The sequence below is a fragment of the Triticum urartu genome, unplaced genomic scaffold (assembly GCF_003073215.2).
Source record: "Triticum urartu cultivar G1812 unplaced genomic scaffold, Tu2.1 TuUngrouped_contig_4884, whole genome shotgun sequence".
Lineage (NCBI taxonomy): Eukaryota > Viridiplantae > Streptophyta > Magnoliopsida > Poales > Poaceae > Triticum > Triticum urartu.
The window spans coordinates 1-18,657 of NW_024115510.1; the positions used below are offsets into that span (position 1 = coordinate 1).

At 42.8% G+C, this 18,657-nt stretch overlaps 2 protein-coding genes across 2 annotated transcripts; one reads left to right on the plus strand and one right to left on the minus strand.

Annotated features, from left to right (window-relative positions):
- The first annotated feature begins 544 nt into the window (after positions 1-544).
- Positions 545-4,239, plus strand: LOC125528452 (calmodulin-binding protein 60 E-like). The gene is made up of 11 exons (XM_048692929.1): positions 545-731; positions 816-915; positions 1,219-1,292; positions 1,452-1,936; positions 2,053-2,213; positions 2,331-2,528; positions 2,604-2,766; positions 2,854-2,942; positions 3,033-3,314; positions 3,463-3,541; positions 3,635-4,239. Exons 1-11 carry the CDS (start codon positions 634-636, stop codon positions 3,940-3,942), a joined length of 2,037 nt encoding a protein of 678 aa, XP_048548886.1. The 5' UTR covers positions 545-633; the 3' UTR covers positions 3,943-4,239.
- A 761-nt stretch (positions 4,240-5,000) lies between these two features.
- Positions 5,001-10,570, minus strand: LOC125528453 (kinesin-like protein KIN-14Q). Its single transcript, XM_048692930.1, has 18 exons — positions 10,238-10,570; positions 9,548-9,718; positions 9,323-9,466; positions 8,881-9,138; positions 8,723-8,794; positions 8,564-8,629; positions 8,332-8,424; positions 8,003-8,137; positions 7,801-7,882; positions 7,619-7,714; positions 7,361-7,537; positions 7,170-7,276; positions 6,911-7,086; positions 6,659-6,820; positions 6,322-6,575; positions 6,072-6,235; positions 5,807-5,965; positions 5,001-5,423 (listed from the first exon to the last, which is right to left on the minus strand). Exons 1-18 carry the CDS (start codon positions 10,352-10,354, stop codon positions 5,001-5,003), a joined length of 2,856 nt encoding a protein of 951 aa, XP_048548887.1. The 5' UTR covers positions 10,355-10,570.
- Between the last annotated feature and the right edge of the window lie 8,087 nt (positions 10,571-18,657).

Below are 18,657 nucleotides of genomic sequence, written 5' to 3' on the forward strand. Positions count from 1 at the left end.
AGGAGGTGAGCCGACAGTTCAGAGATGTACTAGTCGGGTTGCGGCGGTTCATGGCCATGAACCGATCCGCTCAACGAACCTTCCCCACCACGATGGTGCTTCCAAGAAGATCCCGGCATGCAGGTTTCTACGCCTTGTCAGCCCGGCTTGTAACAGGGGTCCAGCGTCAGTGTAATAATCTTGTTAAGAACTGCAGAGGAAGTTCCGGCGGTATATAACTTCATTAATAAAAATGAAAAATAGAAAATATGTACATTGAGCTGCCTGTTGTCGTCAACTACAAAGGAAAGAAGAACAACAAAAAGAAACGTCCAAACGCACTGCCACAAAACGCAAGGCGAAAGTACCAAAGAAGAAACGGATCCGCCGTTGACAATCACAAGTCAAGTGTTGCACTAAAAGCGTAGGCAACTCAAACGCTGCCACGTCTTGTTTTTGGCCGGGGCTTGGATTATTTGCCTGTTTTACTTTGGCCCGAGAAAATCCCCGTCTTGGCCCGAGAAAAACCAAAGAAGCTGAGATTAGGGAACTTTCTCAGCTTGTTCCTGCGGGTTTCCCTCCATTTCTTGCCCCCTTCCTCCTCCTCTATATCAGCCCCCCTGCCAATGGACTCCTCCTTCCCTTTCTTCCCCAATGGCTTCTTCCAAGCGGCCCCGTCCATGTTCCGGCGACGGTTCCGACGACGGCGGCGAGCTCTCCCGACCTTCCAAGCGTTGGAGATCGCTCGTCATGTGAGTCTCCGACGCCTGGTCAACTTACCTTGTTTATATGCGATCCTGGGCTGATCTGAAGGTCCCGTGTTTTTTGGGTGGCAGGCATGTGAGGGGGAGGACCATGGGTCTGGGAGTGTTTGGCTTCAGAGGGGTCATAGGGGAGGAGTTCATGACCATGTTCAGCAATATGGTTCGGAGAGTGGTAAGCACTTGGTCAAACAAACCTCTTCCTGTCTCGCTATGCCTTTTGATTTATTTATGAGAATTTTTGTCTAGGCTAGAACTTCTGATGACTGTGAAGGAAGGATTCTTCAGAGAAACTGTTCCAAGGAACAGCTAAAAGAAAGGCCTATTATTCATTTGTGAAACGTTGTGACATGCCGCGATAGATATATCGACATTTATAACAGCTAAAGGCCAAGCATATGCTGTTCTTGATACTCTTTTTTTCCTTCTTAATATCATCTGTAAAAATTACAACCTTTTTCACATCTGCATATTTCAGGTTTCGGAGGAGGTAGAGAAAGCCATGTTCAGACAATTCAGTGCAGCAGCAGCAGCAGCAGCAGCACCTCCAAGGTGAGAGATACACTTCTCCTTTGCCATAAAACTAGATTCCATTTTACAAAATGTTTCAAGTAGGTCTCACTGGTCTTCAAGTAGTAGTACATGCTAAGCTGCATCAATATGCTTCCATTTGCTCAATTTTGATGCTAATTTTTTGAGCTATATATGTAGGCTATTAGTTGGCCAGAGCCAGCGTCCGAGGTATCAGCTCACGTTCTTGAATGATCTAAAACCTGTTTACACCATGATGAAGTTAGAAGCCAAGGATGGGTCGGCCCTTAAGGTGGCCATGGTTGAAAACCTCGAAAACGACCAGAAAAACGTTGTCAGGTTTGGTCATCTTTCTTCGGTTAGGGTTGAGGTTGTAGTCCTCCATGGCAACTTCAATGCTAAAAAAGAGGAATGCTGGACTCCTGAGGAATTCAGTAAGCATATAGTATGGGGCCGAGAGAAAAGCGCCAAACTCCTCAACGGTGATCTGACGCTGAAGCTCAGTGGAGGGGAAGCTTTTCTTGGAAGTGCTAACTTCACTGATAACTCCAGCTTCACAAGCACTAAGAAGTTCAGGCTAGGGCTGAGGCTTGTCAATGCCTCTGGAGAGAGGGTTCTTGAAGGAATCACCGAGCCTTTCCGCGTGAAAGAGCGCAGGGTGGAGGGTAATGCCTATTTGCCTCACATTGAAGCTTTTCATTTGGTTTTATTTTCTTCTTCACAAATGTGTCTTCTTCGTTTGGAGCTGAGACCGATCATGTGCGTCTTGCTGCTTTTGTAGGATTTGAAAAGCACTACCCACCTAAGCTGGGCGACGAAGTTTGGCGTTTGAAAAAGATTGGTAGGAAAGGGGCTTACCACCAGGCGTTGTCAGACAGTGGAATTGATACTGTCCAGAAGTTATTACAGTCTTATGTAAAGAATGAAGAGAAGCTATTGAAGGTAAAGGCTCTATGTTTATATCGGAGTACTAACTAAAAAATACTGCATGCTGCTTTTGTAAAACAAAGTTGCTGAAATTGGACTAACAAGTTCTTTCGGTTTCTCCTCTACCTCTAGACTTTCCCCAAGATGTCACCAGCAGCTTGGAAAGCCATCATAGGACATGCCATGACGTGCGAAGTTGGCGACACTCTTTACATGCATGAAATTAAGGAAACCAACATGGAATTTTTCTTTGATGCCATACTTCAGCTTGTTGGGGTGAAATTTGGTGATTGTTACAAGCCCTTAGATAAGATTCACCAACCAGAGAAGGTGCTTTATCCTCACTTGCTTCAGATAGCAGATTTTCTCACTAATGCTCTAACATTTAACGTTCTTTATTCACAGAATTTAGTCGAGACTCTGAAGCAAAAGGCTTATGAGAATATTAAGGATGTTCAGTATGATCATATTATGATCAACAACTGTCCTGTACCACTTCATAAGTTTCATGCAAAGGATGCTTCTGGGTTGAGTAATGCTCTTCAAAATCAGCAGATACTGAATTATGGTACCATCTTGCCTGTTCTATGAGTTCCATTCACTAACTGCAATAATTCCTTAAGAACATCAATCGTTGATGTTAATTCGTTGGCAGGTCAGCACAGTAGGTTTCAAGGAGACTTCTTGACTAGTCAAGGACTTCAATCAAAGGAGAGATTATGTTCTTTCCAACAAGCAACTGATGTAAGTAGTAATGCTTCAAGCATAAACTATGGTAAAGGATAAGAAACATATAGAGGTTGCTCTAAGACGCTGTCATCAATTTTCATGCAGGCTTCAGTGGATATGTCAAGATTTCTGCAGGGTCAGACTTCCAATGATGTTAGCCATCAAATAGTCACCAACAAAGTTACACCATATGATCCAAGCCAAGCAACTTTCTTACCTCGACCAAGAATCACACAGCTACGTATACCAAATATTGAAAGAAGAGATTTTGGTCCAGATGCTGAAACTTCTGCTATTGCTCATTACAACATTCAGGCAGGTCAGGTTGTTATGCAATTTGGTCAGCATGGACAGAGCCATTCTCATTTCTCTGAACAATCATACAGTGTAAGATAACTTTTTCCTGTGCAAGCATGGTGACATTTACTTTTGGAAGTAATCTCTATCAAAAGTGACTCTGGATATAAATTGGAACTGAACAATTCATTGGGATACTCTTAAACTGAACAAAATCAAATATCTTTTGCGCCTGCAGAGCTTCCCTGTTGGTAGTTTAACGTCTACGGATACAGCCATGGATTCTATGCAGCCTCACTCCCAGCTTACAAGCAGCAGTAATTACTCTGAAACGTTACCTTTACTGCTAATTACCTGATATTTGATGGTGACTTGCTTTGGATCTTATTAGTTCTGGATGACATCTGCAGGGGAGAGTTTCAGCAAGCAACCTGACCTACTATGCAATGGCCAAACACTAAATCAATCAAATCAAGTTTTTGCTGGCTTACAGCCATCAAGAACAAACAGCTTTGACTCGGTGGAAAATGATCAGCTCATACAACGCTTCATTTCTCAGTTTTTTAGCAGTGAAGGGGCAGCGACACCTTTGTCGCCACGCAAGTGGGTTAAGATCAAGGCAGCATTGAAGCTAGCATCTGTAGGGCGACTCTCCAGAGCTTCGAGAAGGGGTCTGCATAGTCCCCCGGGAAGGGCAAGGCTGGTACCAACAACATGACCCTGCTGAATAGTGTGGATAACAGTTGTGACAGAACAATGTGCGGATCAAGGATCCATCTTGATGTTGTACTCCATAATATTGATGAAGTATATAATCTAATAATCTAGTTAGTTAAAAATAGCAGTATTGTGACAGAACAATGTGTGGAGCTTGTATTCTGATCTGTTAGCAACAGTATACACAAGTAAATATATCTGGATCTTAGTTGTGACAGAACAATGTGTGGAGCTTGTATTGTGATTTGTTAGCAACAGATATATAAATAAATATTTCTATATCTTAGTTATTTATGAACACAGGAGTCAGACCATGTAAAAGACATGCAATTTCTTCACTCTTGCTCCTGAAGTTCATTAGAGACAATCCTTTTAAAATGAAGTGAGGTGCTTTTATTAAATGCCGTGGAAAAGTTGTCTGCTTAGCTCGATACTTGCTATAGAAGAGATCAAGTAAAAAGATGCTATAAACATGGCTAGCCTGTCTATTAGAAGCAACTACTTACAAGGTGCAGCGCTCATGAACAATTGGTACAACAGTAATTTCTAGTGTGGAGGACGTACACATCCCAAATATGAAATTCCCTTCATGTTTATCTTCTTTCTGTCCTCTTGAAGATCTTCCATCTATATTCAATGTAATAAAATGATCCATCCAGTGGATGTAAATCACTCCACACTGTTGATCCTTCCAAGGAGCTTCAAGAAGATAATTCTTTTGAAAAGCTTTTTGTTGCTCTGATTTGCCAGCACAATGCCATGCACAGACGAGGATGATGGCAGAAAAAACCACCTTCGCATTGATTCATTACTTTACAGTGTTAGTCTTTCCACTTGGAGTTCTTCTTCCATCTGTGCCACTCAAAAGTTGTTTGCCATTCTTGGTAGGTGTTTTTTGCACAGAGCTCCTGACTGGTGTTTGTAGTCTTTTCTGCGATTGTGGTGGTGACTTGCATGTTGGATTTGTACTCCTGAGTTATTCAAAACCAGAAGAACAGGTTAAAGCGACCTAATCATGTGCAAAGAATAGTTTCATTTGAGTCTAAATAGCAGCTGGCCTCACCTCGTTGTCATATTATTTTCATTCTTTTCCCTAGGCTTCTTTTTATTTGAAACGCCTCCATTGGTAATGCCAACTACTTTCCGGCCACTGGCTGACATCACCATGTCCTGGTCCGAGGAACAGCTGTTGGTAACACCATTAAATTCGTCCGACTCCTGGCCTGGTACTGATTCAACCCTACCCTTTTGCAGCCCCGGAGTGTATCTTTGATAGAACAAATTCGGAAGCAGGGTGTGAGTGGTGAGATTAGGTTCCTGCTCTCGAACAGAATTGCTATTCTCGAATTGGTTGTCACCAACAGCTGCGTTATCAACCCAGCAATTCTTGACCGAGTTAGGCGAGTTATGCTCGACGTGGATGCCAGAGCCAGGAATATCAAACTTTAGCGCTTTTTGCATCGGAGTGACATTGTTCCGGACCTAATAAAAAAAGGAAGAAAATATACATTGAACCTATATTAGAGTTCCACATGTCAAGAAGATTAAGATTAAAAGATATTTACGGTACAATTTCTGTTTTCTCAATTGGAGAAATCTGACCAATCCAATCTCTTTTCTAAATTTAAGACCTATATCTACAAACTATCTACAAAATAAGTCCGCTTAGTAGCAAGCTTTTTTCAAAAGACATTTCTATCTTAGAAGGGTTTCACTGTCCTCAAGTTATGGGTCTACCTGTAGATAATATTTGACAATATTTTTTCTGAGGTTGATACCGCAATTAGAACACATGAATTCTGTCAAATTAATACAATTTTTGTGATATCCAAGAGAAAGAGCTGAAATGGCTGGAAAAGAGTCACCTCTAGGTTTCCAACGTCTTCCATTGGCTGCCTGTTTTTTCGGAATACAGGTGTTGCATTGCCTTTGTTGATTCCGTATATGTTTGGGCTTGACTGTGTGCTCTGAATGTTCTCTGGTTCTCCTTCCTTCTTAGCCAGTGTTGCCTTGAGGCAAGCAATCTAAAATGCACAAAAGAACATAAGTTTCTTATACATCTCAATGGCAATGGCACGGTGCTACCTACAGCTAAGTCACAGAAACAAGAAATCAAGAATAAGTACGTACCTGTTCTTTCAGCTCCCTAACCTCACCACCTTCTTTATTCGCTTTTGCCGTGCCCAGCTCAACAGAGGCAACTCGTTCAGCAAATTTCAAGGTGCTTATTGTCTCATTAACAGCGTCTGGTTCAGGGCTTATGTGCACAAACATCAATGTTTTTGCTTGTCCTCCTGAACATCAACACAATGTTTATCCCATAGATTGTATATTTTGGTACCAAGAAAGTGAAATTTAGGATATTAACTTCGCAAAGTACCTAGAGAATCTTGCAAAAGCTGGGTAAGCTTGCTGTTGCGGTAAGGGACATGAGAGTTTTTCTGGGCAAGGGACGCGATCACATCTCCGAGTGCTGAAAGTGACTTGTTTATGTACAGTGCTTCCTTCAGTCTATCTCCTACAACCTCAGATTTATCAACTCTTTCACTACCGGCTAGATCAACAAGATGCATGCAACCTCTCAAGATTGTCCCAGATGTTAAGTCACGTCCTTGAACATGAACGGTCAGGCAACTGCATGTAAATTTCAGTCATAAGTATAAAGCTAAACTATACAGGTAAAAACTCAGTATAAACAAGGTATGTCGATGCCAAACCTATGAGAGCGGCTGCTTCGGTCGTTAATGGCTGTTGAACCTACCACACGATTCTTTTGGCCTTGATTCATCAGTTCAGCAACATCAGAGGTCGATGTGACAGGAACTATGCTCGCATCTGGAACTGCAAGCCCTTTCTGTGAAGTATTTCTTATCTCTAATGTGCTAAACGTTAAGGAGATTCAAGATATTCCTCAAATAGCTAAGATCCAATATTAACAACAGAAAATTTTCTAATATAAAAAAGGATATCTTCTGTTTCCACTATCCTGAAGGAGATCTCTCACTTGCTCGTTGTAGATCTCAATCATCTGCACAAAAATTTCGTAATTGATTGTCCCCTTTCTCTGTGCTTTAAGATTAAATAAGTCATTTAGTGCTCTGTAGTTGACACCAACGCTTTCCTCGCTCAGTACATTAGGTCCACTCTGCACAGCATCATAAGAATGGCCTTAGCTCTTTTACCTTTGTGCTACGAATATTTAGATAATATTTTAACAAAGCTTATTACCATTGTATAGGTCTTCCCTGATCCAGTTTGGCCATAAGCAAATATGCAAACATTGAAACCATCAAGAACCGAACGGATCAATGGTTGCATATCCGAAAAGACTTCCTCTGTATTCATAAAAAGAGAACTGAAGTTCGGTACTCAATCAAAGTCAAGCTAATTATGAGTAAGCATATGCAAGAGTATGTAACCTTGAGTGGCTGCTGGGCCAAAGACCTTGTTGAAAGTAAAAGATTTGCTTCCATCTTTTCCATATTTTGCGGGAGTGATTATTGTGATTGTTCTTTCTTCCATGCCAGCAACACTGCTGGAGGAATTTGCTTGTCCAGGTAGAAAAGGCCTCACTCGACAATACACTCTAATATTTCCTGGTGATAAAGTCAAACAAAATTTATGATGTAGACTAGTATGCTTAATATCTTGTTTCATTGAGCACCAAAAATGGTTACCTTTAAGATCCTGTATTTGGTTGTACAACTTGCGGTTATCCTCAAGAACTTTATGATAGCCAGAAGCCGCGTTAGAGAGGATGTACAGCTGCCTACCTGTTATAACGTGTTGTAAAATATGGTGTTTCTTAAATAGATTTGTAGGAAAAAAACTGATAGATGCAAAATCAGTTATAGGTTACCAATTTTAGTAAAATCTTCAGAGTACTGTATTCTCAATTGTTCCATTCCAGACTTGACAGAAGAAAGGGAATTTCTTAATTCCTACAGTGAGCATATTATGTTAAAAGATCAAGCAAGGAATGCACAAATAACGGAAAATATGATCAACCGAAATGCGGATTAGGGAAGACCGAACAAGGAATGTAAAACAAAAGGAAATACCTGGATATGTTTCTGTTGTAATTCAATACTTATTTCCGCCCCTGGTTGGAACTGTTCAGCTGCACAATCATCATTCCGACCTACAGAGCTGACCTCTTCTGTCACCTTCAAGAGATTTGGCTTCTCTTCACCCATCTTCATTTTGTTTGACAAACAATGAAACATATTAGTACATGAAAGCTCTCCGGCCATGTAGAAACTTATTTATCCTGAATACTGAATGTGTTTTTTTTTTTGCAAGGCCTGGATGTATAGTTGTTGACATCCAATTTAAAAGCAATGCTCACTGTCTACATGTCTGGCTAATAGATGGCAAGAAACAAGCATACCTTAACTCGATTACTGGTGGAAGTTTTTTCTGGCAATGGTTTCTCTGGTCTGGAAAATAGGTCGGATCCTTTAAGGTCACCTATGCAATTCACCTGTGATATTTTTTTCCAAATTAGTAAATTTGCACTATATATCATCATCATATAAAAGTTCTATGTGATACAACTAAGAAAGTGCCCAAGAATATTTGGATAAACTTGATCTTCTCAATAATAGTGGAACGGAACATACCAAGTGCTGGTTTGCAGCTCGACACTCATATTCCTGAATAACTTTAATCAGGAGTGACTCAACAATCTGCAAGTTGGCAAAGACTTTGGTTTCATTTTGTATGTCTACCAAGAGCGGCTGCATGACGATCAGCTATATATTTAAGGAAAGTAGGCTAACCAATGGGATTTCTTCTGGTTTCTTATCCAAGAGTAGTGTACGCACAAGCATGTTAAGGGATTCTGAAGTAGTCTACAAAGGAAGAGATACATGTCATTATGGAGTACATCACATGACTGAGTGTGAAATAGGAACTGATATTCCATTATAAGACTTACCATCTCAGTGGATTCCAGACAACAATCAGTTTCTATGCTTTGCTCTGCTATTAAAACTTTCTGGATTGGCTCTGTTGTGTGGCTTCTCATTAACTTATTCATAAAAGCATCAGAATTCTTGAGTATGAAATGCTTTCCAGACGTCGAAGGCTTTGTAATGCTGCCATATTTACATGGAGTCTGTCTCCCTGTTGTCTTACTTTCACTGAATGACTTCAGAGCAAGAATGCAATCGACAACTCGAACACCCTTGCCACCCTGAGTTCCAGTTGGCAGATAAAATTGTTACCTTTTTGCCACGGAAAAGTAGCCCAAGCATTTACTTTGTAATTCATTTGAAGTGCCTTACCAATAAGGACATAAATCCAACTAAGGAATACTGAATTTATAAGCTAAATGAACTTATGGCATGAGCTCTCAATAAAAAATGTAAAAAAAATACCTTCTCCAAGTCAGACAGCTCAAATGTAGGGAGCCCTATATCTTGTACACTGACAAGGAAGTTGCGCAAATTCTCAAAGTACTGATATGCACACAAAGCTGAGCCATCAGCAGGCATAACGGTATCTGTGCGGGCTTCCACGACCTAAAATGTACGGGTATAACATCACTGTGTATTAGCATGCATGGCAGCTAACTAAAGTAGAAGTACGGAAAGTGCAACTACCTTAGGTATGGCGCCGGGCTGGACCTTGTTCAGTGCATTGCAAAGGACAATTCCATTTCTCAGCCCAAGCCGAAATTCCTCCTGAGAGGGCTCTTCTGGCAGGTCCCTTGCACACATGATCCCGACTGTTCTTCGCAACCAGCTGGCTGCATCATACCGTCTATTTGCTGCATTTTCAACCCCGGTAAATCATAAATTCACTTTGCGCCGCTATATTGTAGCAATCATGCATAGCAACTGTACTAAGAACCATCACCATCATACATTATCTATTTTAAAACACAAGTCCATATGCTCAGTGTTGGGTTACCACAAAATTATGAAAGGACTGCCTCATGAACCAGCACAGTAGTATAATTTGCAAAGCGAATGATACAACTGGCCCAGTGTCATCATTAGGTACCATCGCAGTAGTATAATTTGCTAAGTAAACAAGACAATTGGCAGTTTGGCACAGTATAATTTGCATAACGAGCGATACTACTGGTACTATCCACTGACTTGGGACCCAGATCACACCATGAAATTTGAATTCAACTGCATCTGGTCACTGCCGCACATCTCGCCTAAATCAAAAGCCAAAACGCCGAGATCACGCCACCGTGACATCGGGATGGGAGTTTCCCCGCCCGGGCACTCATTTCTCCACCCCCAGTCATCCAGCGAACCAAGAACGTCAAATCACTAAACCTCCTGGGCCCGCCGGGCGGCCACGTCGATGTCTTTCACCGTCCCGTGGTTCCGCAGCGCGCCCTCCGCTACCGCCGGGTCCAGCTCCCTCTTCGTCGCGGTCGCCGTCGCCACCATCGTCCCTGGTCCAAGAAGGCCCGAACCAGCACCTATCCCGACGAGCCGACCGACTGCCGTGTGTCCGCTGGGAGAGAAGAGAAGAGAAGATGGAGCGTGGGGGAGGAAGGCCGGGTTGGGGTTGGGTTTGGGGTTGAACTCGTCTGCAGTGGTGGGGTGGGGTAGTGAGTCCCGAGGGGTTCTTCCTTGTGTTTTCGAATGGTGGTGGCGCTCGCTAGGGGAAGAGAGCGGTTGGGGTCGGGGGGGTGTTGATGACGTGGGGTGGGGCACTGGACCGGGCTTTTCGAGGGGGTAAATAAATGTAGATACTCATGTTTTGTTTTTTTAACTGAGAAGAAGATGAGAAGGCCAGACCACGTCTCGTCGTGCTGCTCCGCACCGTTGGATTTTGCGTGCACGACGCCGATAGTGATTAGGGCATTCTATTTGTGTGCCCTCGGGTTGCTTAGTACGTACTCATCAGTTTTACCTCATCCAACAAACGTCCCTCGCTTTTCCCCTCGCAACAGTCGCCGCACACTCAAAAAACGCTCAAATGGTAGCATTTTCGTTGGGTCACCTGTCAGTGTCTAGTATATATGTAAATAAATGTTGAAATATACAGAAGCCTGAGACACCGTGGGACCCACATGCCAGTGGCTGATTTATGTGGACAAAAGAGTGCAATATATTGCGGGGGGTCGAACTCGGGACCAACACTAGATTATGCAACATGCGAACCATTTCCGTTGAGTACATCTGTTTGTTTATGGTCATAGCTGAGCCTTTTTGTCCTGATATTTACTGCCATACAGAAGGGCCCATAAGCCAGTGATGATGGAGAGATAGGACACATCGGTGTTTATGTTACAGAAGGGCCCACGAATCAATGACACTAGAAAGATAGAACGCGGCGGAGTACAACACAACAGATTCAGAGATTCAGAGATTATGATAAAACTGAATAACCATGTTCTTAGATTTGTTCAACGATTAATACAACGAACTGACACGGTGACATTACACTAATACGCTATTGTAATAAGGGCGACATTAGATTGCTGGCCAGTGGTGGCAGTGTCAACAAATGGAAGGCTACTTGTCTTCATCATCCAAAAAGACGATGGCGTCGCCGTCGTCGTTGTTTTAGTCTTCGTCAGAGGAGGAGGATAGGATGACGATGTCAGGTCCCACGCCTTCCGCCTCGACGGTGGCCGCTACACGCAAAGTAGCCGCCCTTCTCCGCTCTCGAGTTGCAGCCTCTTCTTCAGCTGCCCGGCGCTTGGCTGCCTGCACCGTCGACAGAGACGCGGCTAGCACCGCCTGGTCGAGTTGTTGTTGCGTCGCACGCAGGACCTCCTCGGCCTGGGCAATGAGCACGGCGACATCATATGCAGGAGCCGGCACATCATCTTCCTCGGCCGCATCTTCGACGACGTATACGTCGAGGTGCTCCTGCATCACCTTGAAGGACACCTCCTCCTCGGTGTCTTCCTCCTCGAGCTCCCGATGGTTATGAGGCAGCTTAGACGGCGTGGGCTTGAGCTCGGAGTAGTCGGAGTAGGAGCCTGAGCCCGCCGAGGGGGCGCCGTAGTAGAAGCTAGTGCCAGGGTTGGCCCCCGTGCCGGAGTTGGAGCCCGCCGCCGCCGGTGCCCGCCCTGGGGCAGAAACCTCCCATGGAGATCCTTGCGGTCTATAGCTTTCTCACTATGGCGGTTGAACTAGATTTGGATTGCGCGGCGCGTGGAAGCAATGGACTGAGGCGTGGATGGAACGATGCCGGACATCGGTATTTAATTAGGGGAGTGTAGGGAGTGGAGCCTCGGTGGTGGCAGACTGTTTTCGAGGCATCTAGAATTGGCGGGACTGCCTAGTGGCGGGAAGGGCGGTGGTGGTGACAATGGGGCACCGCCGCGTGGCTCTGTCCTCTTGATGGCTGATACGTCTCCGTCGTATCTATAATTTTTTATTGTTTCATGCCAACATTATACAACTTTCACATCTTTTTGGCAACTTTTTATATGATTTATTGGACTAACCTATTGATCCAGTGCCAGTGCCAGTTTTTCTGTTTGTTGCATGTTTTTTGTTTCGCAGAAAATCCATATCAAACGAAGTCCAAACACGATAAAAATTTACGGAGAATTATTTTGGAATATATGTGATTGGGACTTGGAATCAACGCAAACGAGGGCCCACTGTGACCACAACTCACCAGGGCGCAACGGGCACCCCCTGGCGCGCCCAGGTGTCTTATGCCCTCCTCGAAAATCGGTTGGGGCCCTTCTTCTGGCGCAAGAAAGATAATTTATGGAAAAAATCGTGTAAAAATTTCAGCGCAATCGGAGTAGCGGATCTCCGGGAATTTAAGAAACGGTGAAGGGCCAGATCTAGGGAACGTGAAACAGAAGAGAACAAAGAGGGAGAACCAATCTCGGAGGGCGCCCCTCCGCCGCCAGGGAGGCCATGGACCAGCGGGGGAAACCTCACCCCATCTAGGCGTCTCCGTCGTATCTATAATTTTTTATTGTTTCATGCCAACATTATACAACTTTCACATCTTTTTGGCAACTTTTTATATGATTTATTGGACTAACCTATTGATCCAGTGCCAGTGCCAGTTTTTCTGTTTGTTGCATGTTTTTTGTTTCGCAGAAAATCCATATCAAACGAAGTCCAAACACGATAAAAATTTACGGAGAATTATTTTGGAATATATGTGATTGGGACTTGGAATCAACGCAAACGAGGGCCCACTGTGACCACAACTCACCAGGGCGCAACGGGCACCCCCTGGCGCGCCCAGGTGTCTTATGCCCTCCTCGAAAATCGGTTGGGGCCCTTCTTCTGGCGCAAGAAAGATAATTTATGGAAAAAATCGTGTAAAAATTTCAGCGCAATCGGAGTAGCGGATCTCCGGGAATTTAAGAAACGGTGAAGGGCCAGATCTAGGGAACGTGAAACAGAAGAGAACAAAGAGGGAGAACCAATCTCGGAGGGCGCCCCTCCGCCGCCATGGAGGACATGGACCAGAGGGGGAACTCTCCTCCCATCTAGGTGGAGGCCAAGGAATAAGAAGAAGGAGGGGGGCTCTCTCCCCCTTTCTCCCGATGGCGTCGGAGTACGGCTAGGGCTAGGATCGTGACAACGATCTACATCAACAATTTCGCTACCGTCAACACCAACTTTCTCCCCCTCTATGCAGCGGTGTAACACCTCTTCTCCCTGCTGTAATCTCTACTTAAACATGGTGCTCAACTCCATATATTATTTCCAATGATCTATTGTTACCCTACAATGTTTTAGTAGATCCGTTTTGTCCTATGGGTTAATCGTGATCTTGGTTGGTATGATTGTATTTTATTATGGTGCTGTCCTGCGGTGCCCTCCGTGTCGCGCAAACGGAGGGCCCCCCGATGTAGGGTGTTGCGATATATTCATGGTTTGCTTAATGTCAGTGTTGCGGGGGTGACAACATCCTAAATGCGGATAAGTGGGTTATGGCGTATGGGAGTAAAGATGACTTGATACTTAATGCTATGGTTGGGTTTCATGACCTTAATGATCTTTAGTAGTTGCGGATGCTTGCTAGGGGTCCAATCATAAGTGCCTATGATCCAAGTAGAGAAAGTATGTGAGCTCATGCCTCTCCCTCATGTAAAATTGCAAGAATGATTACCGGTCTTGTTATTGATTTCCTAGGGACAAATGACTTTCTTATTGACAAAAGCTATCCACTTTTATTACCTTGCAATTTATTCGTAGTTTTATTCTCGCAAAGTACTCATAGTTTTATACTTGCAAAATAGTTTCATACTTGTTTTAGGTAAAGCAAATTTCAAGTGTGCGTAGAGTTTTATCGGTAATCGATAGAACTTGAGGGAATATTTATTCTGCCTTTAGCTCCTCGTTGGGTTCGACACTCTTATTTATCGAAGAAGGCTACAAATGATCCCCTATACTTGTGGGTTATCAAGACCTTTTTCTAGCACCGTTGCCGGGGAGCAATAGCGTGGGGTGAATATTCTCGTGTGTGCTTGTTTGCTTTATCACTAAGTAGTTTTTATTTTCTGTTCTAAGTTGTTCTCTATCTTTAGTTATGTATATGGAACACGAAACACGAATTTTTTTAGTGGTACTTGCTACTCATGGAGATGGGGAACTCTCCTAAAACCCTCGATGCTCGTTATGTGAAAAATATTATGCACTACTTTGATATTCCCGAGAAAACCCCATTCAACTTGATAATGGGAGTAACGTTGGATCAACGTGAATACTTTAGGGATTATCACTTGACACAAAAAGGGAAACTATTATGGGATCAAATTGATATGTTGCATTGGTATGCTTGGAATTTATGCGAGAGATATGATTATACTTGTTGCTCTAGGATGAACACTCCACACCTTCCCTTTTCATGCAAATTTAATGATAATGGAACCTTGGCTTCTTATGCCAATGGTAGATATGATTATTATGATGTGGAACGAATAGAAGAATTTGTTGCTTTTAAGAGTGCTTATGAAATTGAATCTTTGTTTTTAAAGTATGAAGCTTTTGATGATGATGTTTATAGACCTGGAAATTTTGCCATCCTTAAATATTGCTACGAAAATTATAAATACAATTCCTATATTGATATATTTATTGAGGAAGTCTCCGTTGTTCAAGAATAGACTAATATTTTGCAGGAGTCTATGGAAGAAGAAATTGATGAAACTGTGAGCTCATTGGATGAAAAAGATGAGGAGGAGGGCAAAGAACAAAAGGAGGAAGAGCAGATTAGCTACATGTGCCCACCTTCTAATTAGAGTAACTCTTCAACTCATACATTATTTAATTTCCCTTCATGCTTACTGAAGGATGAATGTTATGATAATTGCTATGATTCCATTGATTCGTTTGAAATATCCCTTTTTGATGATGCTTGCTATGCTTGTGGTCAAGATGCCAATATGAATTATGCTTATGGAGATGAAATTTCTATAGTTCCTTATGTTAAGAATGAAGTTATTGCTATTGTACCCACACATGATAGTCCTATTATCTTCTTGAATTCTCCCAATTACACTATATCGGAGAAGTTTGCACTTATTAAGGATTACATTGATGGGTTGCCTTTTACCATTGCACATGATGATTTTGATGAATATAATATGCATGTGCTTGCTGCTCCTACTTGCAATTATTATGAGAGAGGAACTACATCTCCGCCTCTCTATGTTTCCAACACGATAGAATTGCAAGAAATTACTTATACTATGCATTGGCCTTGACTTGATGTGCATGAATTGTTCTTGTATGACATGCCGATGCATAGGAATAGAGTTAGTCTTCGCCATTGAATTACATAGGTTGCTTTGTGCTCACTACTAAATGCCAAACCATTGTTAATTAAAATTGGCTTTGATATACCTTGGGATCCGGGTGGATTCATTACTTGAGCACTTTATGCCTAGCTTAATGGCTTTAAAGAAAGCGCTGTCAGGGAGACGACCTGGAAGTTTTAGATAGTCATTTTATTCTGTTGAGTGCTTTTATTAAGTTTAAAAACAAAAAAACATAGAGGGGAACTTAAAACTTCACAAAAAGAAAAGTGAAAGTGAGAAAGACGAACACCGTTGAAGTGGGGGACGTCCTTGAACTTTGTTCATGGCCGTGGAGATTGTGTGAATCTCGATTACAGAAACTTTTCAACAAAAATAATTATCCCCTTGACCAAATCCATTATATTGTAAAATTATTGTGCCAAGATTTTCCTTTAGGATGAGTAGATTGCTTGTTGGTATGTGCGGTGCAAAAACAGAAACTCCAGCTGTAGTGCGCGATTTTACATTTTTTTACTGGAACATCGAAAGTTTCTGAAACTTTTAGCACAATATTGCTATACAAATTGTTTATTTTGTCCTAATTTTTCAGAATTTTCGGAGTACCAGAAGTATGGTAGATGTTCAGATTGCTACAGATTGTCATGTTTAAGAAAGATTTTGTTTTTGACGCATTGTTTTGCTTGTTTTGATGAAACTATCAATTCTATCGGTTGTATAAGCCATGGAAAAGTTATAATACAGTAGCTACAATGAAAAAACAAAATATGAATGGGTTTGCAACAGTACTTAAAGTAGTGATTTGCTTTATTATACTAACGGATCTTACCGAGCTTTCTGTTGAGTTTTGTGTGGATGGAGCGATCAAAGATCAAGGAGGTCTCGATATGAGGAGAAGGAGGAGAGGCCAGAGCTCAAGCTGGGGGATGCCCAAGGCACCCTAAGTAAATATTCAAGGAGACTCAAGCGTTTAAGCTTGGGTATGCCCTGGAAGGCACCCATCTTTCGTCAACAAGTATCGATTCACTCGGATGAGGTGGAACAAAAGAAACGGGCAGCCTCATGAAGGTGTGTGCGATGTACAACATACGGTTCACTCGGATTAACTGTTTGTGATTAGGCAACACAAAAGAAATGGTCAGCCGGATCAAGGTGTGTGCGATGTACAACATACAGTTCACTTGGATGAACTGTTTGTGATTAGGCAACACAAAAGAAACGGTCAGCCAGATCAAGGTTTGTGCGATGTACGGCATGCGGTTCACCCGGATGAACTGTTTGCCTTGAGACAAGAGAAAAGAAATGGTTCAATATAACAAATACCATAAATATTGCAAGGTTCAAATTCAAAGATTACAATGCCCAAATGCAAACATTGCAAACTGCGTAATTTCTGAAAAGGGATCAGCCGCTGATAAGTCATGTATGGGTTTGACACAATAACTTTTAATTGCTTTGCCATATGCTCTTCCAATACAAAGTTTGACATTTTTGGAGGCACTTCCATTCTGCAGTACCAGCCGCCTCTGATAATCATACCATTGATCTTTCCTAATTAAATGCGTGTTCAACCTCAGTACCCTCAGCACCTTTGCTCTGGCAAGAAAGAACATGGCGAGTGTAATCTCCGGTGGGGTCCCTCGATAGGAGTTCAAAGTAATATTTTAGAGATGCAGATCCAGGCATTCGATGTGATTGTCGTTATCAACATCTTCCATCGGGCCTAATATGCACTGCAAAAGAAGAGAAGTGTTAGTGCCTACATGCAGTTTTGAACACTGCTACACGCCCATTTGGTTTGCAGGATTTGTAAAATGCACCAACGTGCCATCTTCGATCTGTCATGATTAACATGGGCATCAATTTTATTACAATCTAGAAACATGTAGCCTTCTTCACAAGAGGTTGGATTGGATGAAAAATTCCCTAAGAAAACTAGTATAGATGAATCCAAAGGAGAAATGCTTATGGACGAATGTAACCATATGAATGAAGTAACCAATATGGGGTGGGGGTGTATGTCCTAAAATCCTGCAAAATTCCTTCAGAAATCGTAGTACATAGTCATTGTAAACTTGGGAAAAGGTGCAAAAAATTGAACTCCCTTATGGTTAACATTTAACATGAAAGGAACATCACCTCGATATACAGCTTCTTCAAGCACGGAAAGCGTCTCAGGCAACTGAAAACTTGGTCCAGGTTGGGGATGATAGATTCTAGTGCCAAGACCTTCACTGTGCCTAGAGTCTGGGTGAAGCTTCGCTGGATGATAGACGAACATACATCTTCAAAAATAGAAATAGCATTGATATCAAGAAGGAGAGGTATATAAGGCGACTGTTGTACCTGAAAGTTGTAGTATTTGACAGACGAGTAGCCCACCACTTTCAATTTCGGCGCAGAAATGACATTGATTCTTGTTGGACCTTGTTGATCAACTACAAGTAATCTCTCAAGTGAAGGTGTGTCCTAGATGACCATATTATGGTCCAGCTTTTGTGATCTCTCGTTGCAGCACCAGCAACACACATAAATAGTGAGAAGAGTCTTGGAGGTGATGTGCAAGGTACTCGACCAATTCATCACCTGAAGACGAAGGAACTCGAGTGCAGTATAGCCGCGGAGCAGGCGCTCCATGTCATCCTTTGGGATGCGAATGGCGACGAGCTCGAGGTGCTTCAGTCGTGGTAGAAAAAGAGCAGGCGCGTCATTAAGGGGGATGGCAGTTCATGAACTTGGCGAGGCACAGCGTGGGCGCGAAGCGGAGCGCGGACGTTGGCAGCAAGCTCATATGCCCATCATTATAACTTAGCTTCTCGAGCTGATCTATGGCGCGGGATCGGAACCACTCGTCAAGCTTGGCTCGCTCCTTGCCATTGGAACAGAACTTGCCCACGATAAGGCCTTTGATTGGGCCATGGTGACTGCCGAGGATCTGGGAGAACGCATCCAAGCTTTGGCGATAGCATGGCAGAGCTTGTGGGCGTGGAGGAGGTC